This window comes from Primulina huaijiensis, chromosome 16, assembly GCF_012295235.1.
Source record: "Primulina huaijiensis isolate GDHJ02 chromosome 16, ASM1229523v2, whole genome shotgun sequence".
Taxonomy (NCBI): Eukaryota; Viridiplantae; Streptophyta; class Magnoliopsida; order Lamiales; family Gesneriaceae; genus Primulina; species Primulina huaijiensis.
This window is the reverse complement of record NC_133321.1, coordinates 13615827-13628127: the sequence shown is the minus strand read 5'-3', so window position 1 is coordinate 13628127 and position 12301 is coordinate 13615827. Positions and strand designations below refer to the sequence as shown.

At 36.7% G+C, this 12301-nt stretch overlaps 2 protein-coding genes across 5 annotated transcripts; one reads left to right on the top strand and one right to left on the bottom strand.

Annotated features, from left to right (window-relative positions):
• The first annotated feature begins 702 nt into the window (after nt 1-702).
• Nucleotides 703-3598, top strand: LOC140961630 (F-box/kelch-repeat protein At5g42350-like). 4 transcript variants are annotated; one of them, XM_073420273.1, is made up of 3 exons: nt 703-790; nt 930-1046; nt 1678-3598. In XM_073420273.1, the coding sequence occupies exon 3, from the start codon at nt 1750-1752 to the stop codon at nt 3493-3495; it is 1746 nt and encodes a 581-aa protein (XP_073276374.1). In that variant the 5' UTR covers nt 703-790; nt 930-1046; nt 1678-1749; the 3' UTR covers nt 3496-3598. The 4 variants fall into 4 exon arrangements, with proteins under 4 accessions (XP_073276374.1, XP_073276377.1, XP_073276376.1 ...); XM_073420276.1 differs by lacking the exons at nt 703-790; nt 930-1046 and adding an exon at nt 1054-1139; XM_073420275.1 differs by lacking the exons at nt 703-790; nt 930-1046 and adding an exon at nt 1161-1460.
• A 166-nt stretch (nt 3599-3764) lies between these two features.
• Nucleotides 3765-7936, bottom strand: LOC140961430 (U-box domain-containing protein 44-like). Its single transcript, XM_073419939.1, has 4 exons — nt 7563-7936; nt 6126-6695; nt 5721-6030; nt 3765-5530 (listed from the first exon to the last, which is right to left on the bottom strand). The coding sequence occupies exons 2-4, from the start codon at nt 6678-6680 to the stop codon at nt 3954-3956; spliced, it is 2442 nt and encodes an 813-aa protein (XP_073276040.1). The 5' UTR covers nt 6681-6695; nt 7563-7936; the 3' UTR covers nt 3765-3953.
• Nucleotides 7937-12301: the final 4365 nt, after the last annotated feature.

Here is a 12301-nt window from a genome sequence, read left to right as displayed (position 1 = left end):
GATGTCATTTTCTTAAAAAAAGAGTTGACTGAGGTTTAAAAAAAATACTCCTAAAATTTATTGACTCAGTGAATCTTGATATCATATATTGGATAATATAATGACAACGATAGCATCCTAAAGATAGTTTTTGAAAAATCATCAGTTTGATATATAAAACATTGATGAAATATTATATACATTGATTGTTTTTTAAAAAAATTCTTCAAATTAATCTTCAAAAATATCTAGTAAAACAAAAATGAGCAAAGAAAATATTATTGTTCATGTGATATAGAAAATTTTGTGAGTACATGCATGGACAAATTGCATTTATCGTCCCTGCAAAACACCAAAATAACATAAACCCGCTATGTATAAAATTAAAAGTTTTTTCAAATATTGTGTTTTTAAAAGTTAGAAATATTTTCTCAATTTTCAATAAAGTTTCATTAGTTTTATATAATGTGTTATTTTATTTTTCGGATCGAAGGCTAAATCTATATGTATTTATATGTACAATTATTATACAAAAACTCTTATGAGATTGTGTAAAAGAATAATTTTTTTAGACGAATTTTTATTTCTTATAAAATCGTTCGAGTATCACTTGTATAATTTTAATTTTTATTATTGATAATATTTATATATAAAATTAGTATATCACTGATTTAAATTTAGTGATTTAGACTTGAGTCAAAATTCAACAAAAAAAACAAAAACAAATTCAAAAGCAAAGTGAATGGTAGCACTTGGTGTCATCACTCACCAGTTTACCAACAATTCATCCCCAACTAAAAGAAAAGAAAAGGTCATTATAATTGACATATAAAAATACAATATGATTCCCTTTGATTAATTTCTTTTTCTTTTAACTGATATCGCCATAAATGCTCGAAATTTTTAAGTGATTTGGTCCTTGATCTCTAAAGATTTGAGCTTTTATGCAGATTGGATCTCATGGGTTTGCTTCCGATCATTTTTAGAGTGAATCTTGAAATGGGCTCTCGGAAATGATCTTCGGTGGTCGATAGTAAAGCTGAAAATGCTTTGATTTTGAGTTGAAGGTTTGTTTTTATTTTTTTTTTGGTTTGCCATTTTTGATGAATCTCACCTGCTTTTAACAATTTCTTACCTTTCCATTTACGTACGGATATAAGGTATTCACAACTTACCTTTATTGGTTTGGCGTTGTAGTTTGTGGTTTTTAGCACATTCCAGATCTTGATTTTACACTTTCTTGGAGGTGATTTTTAGCGTGTTCTTGTTTTTGATTTTGTAATTTGTTTTGGGTTTCAGTTGGTATATGAATCTGTGATTTGATTTCTTGTGCTTGTTGACTTTAACCTGGCGTTTCAGTGAGTTGGGGTCGGGCAATTGGAGATCATTTTTCTTGGACCGGAACCCTTCTTGAGATTTTTCTTTAATTTTCAAATTTTGCAATTCTTGAATCAAGAGCAGTACTCATATTTCTATAGCAGGCAAGCAAATGAGGCGAGTTAATAGACTTTGTAGTTTGTGGTTATTAGCATCTCTTATTTAGGAGTGGATTCTATCCAAAATTGTATGGTATTGTTAATTTACTTCCAAATTTTTTCTTGATTGATCTGTAAATACTTGACATAACTCATCATATTTGGATTGATATTTTGTAAGTGCAAGAAACATTCTTAGACTCTCTTTGATGTATTTGTGTAGGTGGCTGAAGCAGAATGGATTTAGTGTTGCCTATATTAGATTGCTTCTGTTTGGCCAAAACAAGGGTGTAAGATGTCCTCGCCAAGATTAACGGGGGAAGACCATATTGATCTTGATATTGAGTCTTTGAGTGTTTCCAAACGTCTTGTGAGGAGTATGAGCCAGAAGTTCAAAAAAAAGAACCAAAAAATCGAAGTTCGTGAAGAAGATGAGGTGTCTGGCATGTCTTTGAGATGCCTTTCACTTTATGGTCGTGGTGGAGGTTGCAAAGTAGGCGCAGACACCGGTGAAGATTATGGTGATTCAGGCAGTAGAAAACGGTCAAGTGCAAGTGAGGAGGGAAAAGGGTACACTATGATATGTGGAACTGAGGAAGCAACTGTTGATTGCTTTGCCTATGGTATGAAGGAGAAGTTTTGGAGGAAGAACAATAGAAAGCTTCTAACATTTAATGCAGTGCAACAAAACAATATCGTGAATGCGCGTCTGCCGGATGACATTCTTGAGATGTGCTTGGTTCGACTCCCACTGACGAGTCTGATGAATGCCCGTCTTGTCTGCAAGAAATGGAGAAACTTGACGACGACTCCTAGGTTCATGCAAATGAGGAGGGAAGGCTTGTTCCAAAATCCATGGTTATTTGTGTTTGGTGTTGTGAAAGACGGGTATTGTTCTGGAGACATACATGCATTTGATGTTTCCCTCAACCAATGGCACAAATTAGATTCTCATGTTCTAAAAGGAAGATTTTTGTTCTCAGTTACGAGCATCCAGGATGATATTTATATCGTCGGGGGTTGTTCTAGCTTGACCAACTTTGGCAGGGTGGATAGGATCTCATTCAAGACTCACAAAGGTGTATTGGCATTTAGCCCCTCAACTAAATCATGGCGTAAAGTTGCTGCCATGAAGTATGCTAGATCGTCACCCATATTAGGAATTTCAGAGTTCAGTTCTGATTGTTTGATCATTAGAAATCAACAAAATCGAACTGACAGACGTTTCTACAGGGCAAGAGTTGGCGGTGTATCCGATGTTTATGAGGATCCACACCGACTCTCAGTTAGACGCCAATCTAGGCACTCTCTTGATGAAAATGACAACTCACTATTTCCCAATATCAGGACATTCAAATTTGTTAGGCAAAAACACGAAAGCTTACACGGCAAAGATAGTAGAAAATTCATAATGATTGCTGTTGGAGGTCTTGGATCGTGGGATGAACCATTGGATTCCGGGGAAATCTATGATTCTGTATCAAATAAATGGACAGAGATTCAAAGGGTACCTCTAGATTTTGGTGTTGCTTGTTCTGGTGCCATCTGTGACGGGATTTTTTACGTTTACTCAGAGAGTGACAAACTTGTTGGATACGACGTAGAAAGAGGATATTGGACCAGAATCCAAACTACCCCCTTCCCACCCCGTTTGCATGAATATTATCCGAAACTTATATCCTGCAAGAATCGGCTATTAATGCTCTCCGTTTCTTGGTGCGAAGGAGATGGTCAAATTGGCCGGAGAAACAAAGCTGTTAGGAAGCTTTGGGAACTTGATCTTGAGTATCGATCTTGGACAGAGGTTTCTGTACATCCTGATGCCCCAATGGATTGGAACGCAGCATTTGTGGCTGATGAAGACCTTATTTTCGGGGTCGAAATGTTCAAGATTTTTGGACAGGTATTGGATTTCCTCACTGTGTTTAACGTTTCTGACAATAGAACAACGAACTGGAGTCATATTTCAAGGAACCATGTGGCGCATGATTTGGATGCTTCTTCCTGCATGACAAAATCAATGGCAGTGCTTCGTTTGTAACTACGGTAGATCTGATTTGCTTCTGTATGATTTTATTTGTGGCAACTTTTTCTTGAATTATTTCCTTGTCAACTTGCAGCAAACATTTATTTATTTTTAATTTTATGTTCTCGCATGAAGAATGATTTTTTGTGCCTAGCTTTAATGTATTTTTACAAGCATATATATCATAAACTCGGTTTAGCTTGTGTTTTGTGAGTTTTAAAATGATACTTGCAAAATGCTAAGCATCAACAAATTTGAAAAACAAATACAATCATATACTCACGTGAGAGAAGATTGATTCACAATCATGTAGAAAAGAACGCTGTTCCCAGTTCAAATGCGACCAAATTACACTTTAGCATCTACTAAATTCTTCAAACATTCTAAATTTACAACTCAAAACATCAAAGAACACGAGAGAAAGTACATACGGAATCTTTAAAGACGAAGAAACTATATCAAGCAATTTATCATCACTTTTTTGTAAAGATACTAGAGAACTTGGGGAATTTATCCACATGCTGTAAGGCATGCTCAGCTATCTGTCGTGTTCGATAATCTCCGTGTTGGAAAGCATCCACGAGGGCGGTACTTATATTGGGATTGTCAGAAACTACATAGGCTATTTCATCACTTCTCAATAATCTTTCAATTGCCCATATTGACCTCCTTCTTAGACTCTCGTTTCGTTTTTCGAGTAAAATGTCGAGTATAGGCTTTACTCCATCTGCATCTAGCAACACTTGAACTCCTTGTTCTGTATCAACACCATCATCTAATAATGTGGACAGAGCCTCTAATGCTGCTTCCACCACCTTGTCGTTAGTGTGGTCCAAAAGGGCCACCAACTTGTCTGCGGCATGCCCTTCTAAGAGACAAAATGTTTCTTTCAACGAACATATCCCACGATGAACCCTACACAATCCAGTTATGACTGGTGGCTTGCTTAAACAAGGGAAAATTGAGGCACAAAATCCTGGAGCAGGAAACTCGGGTAGCTTAGTCAAGTTTATAGATTCTTGGGATAAGTTCTTTAAAGCCGTGGCTGATACCATTTGCACGTTGTCGAGCCCGTTGGCTTGTAGAAGGTCTATGAAAAGTGATGCTAGATTGTTAACCTGACAAAGAGCGAGAGCAGCCCCTGAGTCCTCGGACAAAACAAATGTGATTCTTGCTAATACCTTGACAAGTCCTTCTAAATAAGGGGTCATGAACCGGCTGCCTCTCATCTCCCCCTGTCGGATCCGTATGATTCGGGAAATAAGCAGCTGGCATGCGCTTTCATCTAGCATCTGTCTCGTGAGGCCTGTATCCCTTTCAGGGAGATCGGCTAAAAGCCTAGCAGCTGCTGCCTGCTCCTCGGTCATTCCTGTATTCTCAAATATCACCTTCATTAGGCTACTGAGCTGACCAGATGTCACACGTAAACAACCAGCTAATTCCGGCCCCATTTGTGGCGCGAGATTTTGAAGAAGCTTTATCGAGGCCGCTCTTAAATCCCTCTGAGGCGCTTCGATAAACTGAACCAAACTAATAGTGGCCCCTGAACTTTTAATAGCAGAAACTACACCTGATACAGTTGTGGGAGAGCTGGTCAACCCGACAAGTACTTGGAGAAGCTTGCACTCAATTGCTGGCCCAGTGTTGCTGATAAGATGTAGGAGGCCATGAATTATTTCCTCAGAGACCAGTGTTTGGTTGTCCGGTCCAACTGGGATCGAATCAAAAGCATGTCCAGAATTCACAACATTTGCAAGAATGGTTGCCGAAACTTCTTTCAACCGTATGGGAAGCTGGTTAGCTCCAACGGTGAACAAATCCTTAACAAGAGGGGGGAGGATACCGATTTCTATCAAAACCTCAGCACTAGCCTCGTCTGATGAGATCTGGTTCAAAGCTTTGAGAGCCGCCTCTCTGGATTGCATATTATTGTTCCTCATAAGATTGATAAGCGAATAGCCAACAGTTCTGGCTACAAAAACTTTCACATCATTGTTTAGTACCAGTTCTCCAAGAAAGGCAGCCATTGATAACTTAGTATCCAGGGAGCCTGCAATGATTCATATCAAGGTCTTACCACAGTTCTGACTTTTAGTAAATTTTTCTGTAAGCCCATAAAAATTATATCATTGTTGCAACTCTATCACTAGTATAAAGCTTTTTTCATCAACATTCATAATAATATTCCAAAAGAATGATAAATCTAACATAAAAAAGGGTATCGAGATTGCTGAGTGCACCTTCAAGCAGTCTTCTCAGGAGAGGCTGCAATCTTCCGCATTCAGCCATTTGTCTTACGTTGTTCTCACATTTTTCTAGATTCTCTATGGTTTTTTCTGCTTTTTCGACAGTTACAAGGTTTTCCGAATCACTGCTAGCCATTCCGACTAAAATAAGAATAGCTCCATTCACTGAACCAATCTTTTCGCATAGTGTTTCGGATTCAGAGAGCTCATAAAGTAAAGAAACGGCTTCTTCCCTCTCTTTGGATTGCTCATGGGATAAAAATTTGACAATGGTGCGCACAGTGTCCCCTTCAGCCATTATGTCCTGCAAAACCGATAGTGCTGAGTAGTTGTCACAAACGACAACTTGAACCGATACAAATGTTTAAAATGCAAAATAAACCATCAACCTTTGACAACCTTATTATCAAAGTTTTCCTCCACCACAATTTGAAGCGTTTCAAGAGCCATGCAGCGAACTCGACGATTACTGCTCTTCAGCACATCAATGATCATCGGTATCAGCTCTGCATTACGAATTACTTGCTTATTCGCTTGACTTTTTCGACAGAGATTCTGAACGAACTTCAAAGCCTGTCGAATATCATTCTCTGGGCTGTTCAAGGACAACGACCTACGAGCCATGTCAAGCTTAGCAGCTTCGTTTCTTGCATTCCACTCTTCAATTGTTTGCTGTAAAGCGATACTTGGATTTACTTCTGCGCTTCTTAACTCTCTCAATGTTAGAGGGCAAGCCAGCCTTCTGCCACTCTCTCGGCAATCCCTGAACCATTTTTCAATCGCCTCTCTCTCAAAAGTTTTCCCATTTTCCAATGTCACAGGATGTCTCATCACCTGTTTTGTTAAGGGACATATGAAAGCGTCATAAATAGGTTCTATATGTAGTCTCTCAAAATGGTGACTGTCATCTGAGTGATAATCTTCGCCATGACTTCCATCCCAGCTTCCAGCCATGAAAAATCAGAGCAACTGTAACAAAAACAGAAGCATTAATGTTTACTTATGCAGGATTGGACTCGGTTACAAAAATCATGTGAGAGCTCGCTTGTCGTGCTCCTAACAAAGAAGCTCCAGTTTGAGCTTTTTAGTTTGCAAATTCAGCTTGAGTTTTTCTTTTAAAAAAAATCATGAATATGTTTGCGAGCTCACATCAGGAGCTTCAAGCTTGGCTTGCGAGTGCAGCTTGAATTCATAAAATTTTCTCATTACATATTCGTGAGCTTAGATGACTAGGTTGGCTCTTGAGCTTGACCTTAATTTTCTAACTATATTACTAAAATGTAAAAAAATGTTCACAAGCCTACAAACATAAAAAAGTTGAGCTCGAGCTCAGGCTCTAAAAAGGCTCAAGATCAAGTTCCGAAAAACCTTAACTGGACTGAATTCAATTCAAGCCGGCTGGACTCTCTAACATGCTAAGATTGAAAGTAACAGTGAAGGAGAAAAACCTGTATGACTTCCATACAAAACGTATATAATGTAAAAATGTAATTCCCCGACTACGTTTTTAGAATGTTAATTTCACCCTGAATCCAACTCCTGGATCTACCATTCGCCTGTTAATTATGACTTCCTCGGATGTTCAATTGATTCATTAAATTTGGAAGAAGATTCATGACACTGTGGAACAAAGCCATTTCAATTCCCCTATTTCCAATAGCCAGTGGTGACGGCTATGATGCAACTAAACTATGGAGGAGATTAGGATGCATTACACAAAACCCAATCCCAGAGTACCAAGTAAAAACCTTTGATCCACATAAAACCTAGCAAACAATATCATCTGCTTTACATGCAAAAAAAAAAAAAAAAAAATATTTAACGTAGAAACATCACCTTGAAAAAACACAGTGTGCTAATGAATCAAAATCAGCCCCGGATCAAACTCCAATCAGCAATTGAAATTGACCTAAAATTAGAACTACTTCACACCCCTGAAAAATCTTCAAATGATCTTGGATCAATCATGGGGTTTTGCTTGATTCCTCCGAGAACGAAGAACAACGGAGAATGAAGAATTGATAATGGTGTAAAAATGGAAGAGTTGACGGAGACAACCAGCAGTCAACGTAGCTGTTCTGTAGATTGCACGCGTTGGGGAAATGGGGGAGGAAGAGGAGTACCACAACAAAAATGCATTCCAGTCCTTCCCTCAACCGTTGACACTGACAAAGATGATAGCTTTGAATTCTTACCAATTGACCGGTCCACCAAACAATGATGACTCATTATATATACATACACTATAATACACACTTACGTAGTTTTGCTGTTATGACTACCAACCGTTTTTATTTTATACCCAACAATGTGATTACACTCTTCTACTGCATACGATGAATCATATCAAAATTGTATATTCAATAGTTGAGTATCATCCTATTGATAAGCACAAACGTGGACACGGTTGGTGGACAGCATAACAAAACTATATATATAAACTAAGTGAATGTCATCTTAGCGATGAGCTCATAAATATAAATTGATATGATGTTAATCTATCATGTCTATCTTTATGATCACCGTTGAGATGACATTCATTTAATAAATACGATGAAATAAATCAAAATTATATATCAACATGTATCATCGTTAGTAGAACAAGTTGATCTTCTCAATTCTCATTATGAATCTTGATTTATTAGTTCACAATGGACTCAAATAAAAAATATCAAATCGTGTTGAAAATTAATAACAAATTGATTCCCAAAAAAAACTAGACCACAATATGNGTTGGATATTATAATTAATGGATGGCTATTTGAAAGATTGATGAATAATTTATCTGATTCGTTAACAATCATGACAAGTAAACGACTCATTCGATGCTTATATTTTAATTAAATTTACTATATGTATGATCTTGTAACAATATTAATTTAAATATGTAATTTCAGTCATATAGTTATTATATTAATCATCGTTATTTAATATCATAAATAAATATATACTAATTTGAAGAATTTAAAACATCCAAAGTGTTTTGATTTAATAATATAATTAATAATGCGATATTGTTTAGTCTCAAATGTTTGGGATCATACCATGTTTGGTCCCCAAGGTTTTTGGCAAAAACTTGTGTGAGACAGTCTCACGGGTCGTATTTTGTGAGATAAATCTCTTATTTAGGTCATCCATGAAAAAGTATTATTTTTTATGTCACAGATAAAGATTCATGAGACCCTCTCACAAGAGACCTACTCAAGATTTTTATTGAGCCAATTTAGTCTCAAACGACTTTTAATTTTTTTCCCAATTCGATTTGCTTGTTAAATTGGACGGAAGGAAAGTAGAAACACACAATCTCTGTTTTTCTTGTTCTTCCCAAATCAGTTCCGCTATAATTTATTCTTCTCCTCCTAATCGAATGGGTCGCTGCTGCCGAACACCTCTTCTCGGACGATCACGTTCATGGTTGTTTCTTTTTTTCCCTACTCTTTTTCTCATTTTTTCAAATATCTTTTCATCAAGCTTCTCCAGTTATATGTCGGTTTACCGTGCGACATTGTGTTATTCTTTTTTTATATATATGTATTCTGCATTTTTTTGTTTTCATTTTAAAATTAGTTATGAACATCAAATATTAATTGTTTTGGAAAACATAATAATTCAATGGACAACTTTTCATTTTGTTTTGGTGTAATTCTATTATTCTTATTATTTTTTTGGTATAAAATTGTTGTTAGTTGACGCGTGATTCACTGATTTTCACCAGAAGAACTTGTCTTCTTCAGCCCGTGTGTGCTCTGTGAGAGAATGAGTAAAAGTATAGAAGAAAACACAGAAAATCTTATTCCACTTGTGGTGTCAAGAATACAGTAGTCTGCCCTACAATTATTGAATGAGAAGACTTTTATACACCGAAAGAAATGTATCATAACTGCTTCCTATTTGTTAGATGAAATCTCAGCCACTGATTTAACAATTCTCAACCTTGGCCAGATTTTCATCTTCCTCCAGATGCAGTGACCATGTGCAATATCTGAACTTTGAACCAGGTAAGGGTTTAGTTAACATGTCCGCTGAATTCTTACTCATAGAAATCTTCTCCAGCTTCACCTTCCATTTTGAGATTACCTCTCTTACAAAATAGAGCTTGACGTCGATGTGCTTAGTTCTTTCATGATAAACTTGATTCTTGGCTAGGTGAATCCCACTTTGACTGTCACAATAATGTTAGAGAAGGTGCCCGACAAGCCAACTTGTAGCTAGGGTTTTATTGACTCTAATGTACAACAATCTTTATTTTAATAATATTCAATGATTTTAATCATATTATGGCATTTACTTTATCTGTATACCCATGCAAGTTGCATAGATAAAGTCCTTGAATATACAATAAGTACCATGAGGTCTGCCTTTCAACGTAAGATCATGAAACTCATTAGGAAGTGTACTGTATATTCTAAATCGGTTCCTAGTTGATTCAGCCTCCTAAAACAAGGATAAAGGTCGCTCGAGCTTGAGACTAGCATCTGTGATGAAAATGTCATGTTTCATTGACAAGGACATGGAGAGGTCCATTCATACAGATGGGTGATCATATGATGATGCACTGAACAACCCTCTCTCGGACTTTCCAAGTGGTTATCATTTATCGAGTGGAATAGTCCACGGTTATGGTTGTACATCATTATTCCTTTGACCCGAGACAATATGGAGGCTCTGCGTATTAGCATGTACTTTGACTCGTTTACCGATTCCACTCAGGGTCATAAGGTGGCGAGGTTGGGTGTAGTTTCAAAATACGTAGGAGCCAATATATTGTAGTTGGGGATTCACTGATCACCTACGGGTGAAGATATCCTATGTAATCTAATAAGTTAATAGTGCAAGAAGTCTCTGGCCAGAGCAATAAATGTGTTTTAGTGAAGGTGGTTATCTAGTTGCACATCCGCTGCTATTATTATTACTCAGAGATACATCACATTGTTATCGAATTAATTAGCAACTCTCGATATACTAATGGTTGCAGATTCGATAGGGATATACTTGGTTGAAGGGAGCATACTGTACATTAACCATAGCATAAGGTTCTTGCAGGCACTATCAGTGATACCTAGGGGATCATGGGGCGATGCTACTAGACGCTCTTACCATGATCCGATGAGTGAAATCAGAATTGGATTCTCACATTCTTGATCAAAGGGCTGATGAAAAGAATGGAGCTAATTGAGGTAAGCTCGAATAAGAACAAATGTTGTTCTGAATCACAAAGAAGTTGTGAACTCACAGCTAGCTGTATTCATGAACCATTGAGGGTCACACAAATACTGATTGTTATCTACCCGAACAAAAATAATTAAATTCAAAGAGTTGGATTTAATAATAATAAATTTAATATGATTAAATTTCAAGGCTTATAATAGTGATTATAAGTAAGCACGAAAAAAAATCGAATAAAAGTTATATTTTTGAAATATTGGATTTGTTGAATTATTTTATATATGTGTGTGTGTGTGTGTGAATGTGGCATTTTAATGAATGGTAAAAGAGATGTCAACGTGATGCATTTTGAAATTGATTGGGGACAATGCATTTAAAGTCTAAGAAATGCAAATGCAAGTGGAATTCAATTTATACACGGAAGAATTGGAATTATAATGTTTTAAAAATGATAGTAGGACAATAATTCATTAAATGAGCTGAGCAATTTAAATAGAGAGGATTGAAGAATGGTTCTTCAATAATTATTGCTTCTTTCTCAATTTTGCTCTTGGCTAATTAAAAATAAATAAATTTTATTTGATTTCCGTGCTTCTTGATTTGTTCGAAAAAAATCGGATAGTTGTCTAGTGCCAACTATTTTGAGGAAGATATATATAGTTGGTGGACCAAATTTTGGCGGTTCGTGGTAGCATCAAAGTCAAGCTGTGCAGTCAGATTTGGACAAGATTGTCATCACTACGATCTAGGTCGTGTGGTAATCTCTATTCGTGTATTTATTTTATTTGAACGTATATGCTAAATATGAATCAAAGGCAATCGATCGTCCCTGAAATATCATATATCTAAAAAAATTTAAATTTCCGCTGCGTTTTAGATCTGGTTTACGGGACAAACCTAACAAATACACCTTAGATACTACTATCTCTTGTGGCCTTAATTATGCAACCATCCCGCTTATCCACAAAGCTTCCTTGATTGCCTCTGTAACAGCTATAAACTCAGCCTCTGTAGTAGATAATGTCACTACTTGCTGTAAGTTACACTTCCAACTCACCACATTTCCATGATATTTAAACACATAACCCGTCAACGATCTCCTTGAGTCCAAACATCCAGCATAATCAGCATCTACATATCCTTCAATAACCTCTATACTCTCCTTTCTATTTCCATACAGCAATCCCACTCCAAGTGTTCCCCTGAGATACCTTAAAATCCACTTCACCGCCTCCCAGTGGTTCCTGCCTGGTTTACTCATATACCGACTGACCAGACTCACTGCATAGGCAAGGTCAGGACGGGTGCAAATCATGGCATACATCAGACTGCCTACAACATTAGCATAAGGAATTTTCTCCATGTACTGCACCTCTTCTTCAGTTTCAGAAGAATCCTTAAGTGACAAT

Bases quoted from the DNA above. Each gene is read 5' to 3' on its own strand.
- LOC140961630 (XM_073420273.1), top strand. From the start codon at position 1,750: ATGTCCTCGCCAAGATTAACGGGGGAAGACCATATTGATCTTGATATT.
- LOC140961430 (XM_073419939.1), bottom strand. From the start codon at position 6,680: ATGGCTGGAAGCTGGGATGGAAGTCATGGCGAAGATTATCACTCAGAT. The intron at 6,031-6,125 runs GTTGTCAAAGGT...TCGGTTTTGCAG, and splicing joins AGGAAAACTTTGATAATAAG to GACATAATGGCTGAAGGGGA. The intron at 5,531-5,720 runs GTGCACTCAGCA...GAATCATTGCAG, and splicing joins CCTGAGAAGACTGCTTGAAG to GCTCCCTGGATACTAAGTTA.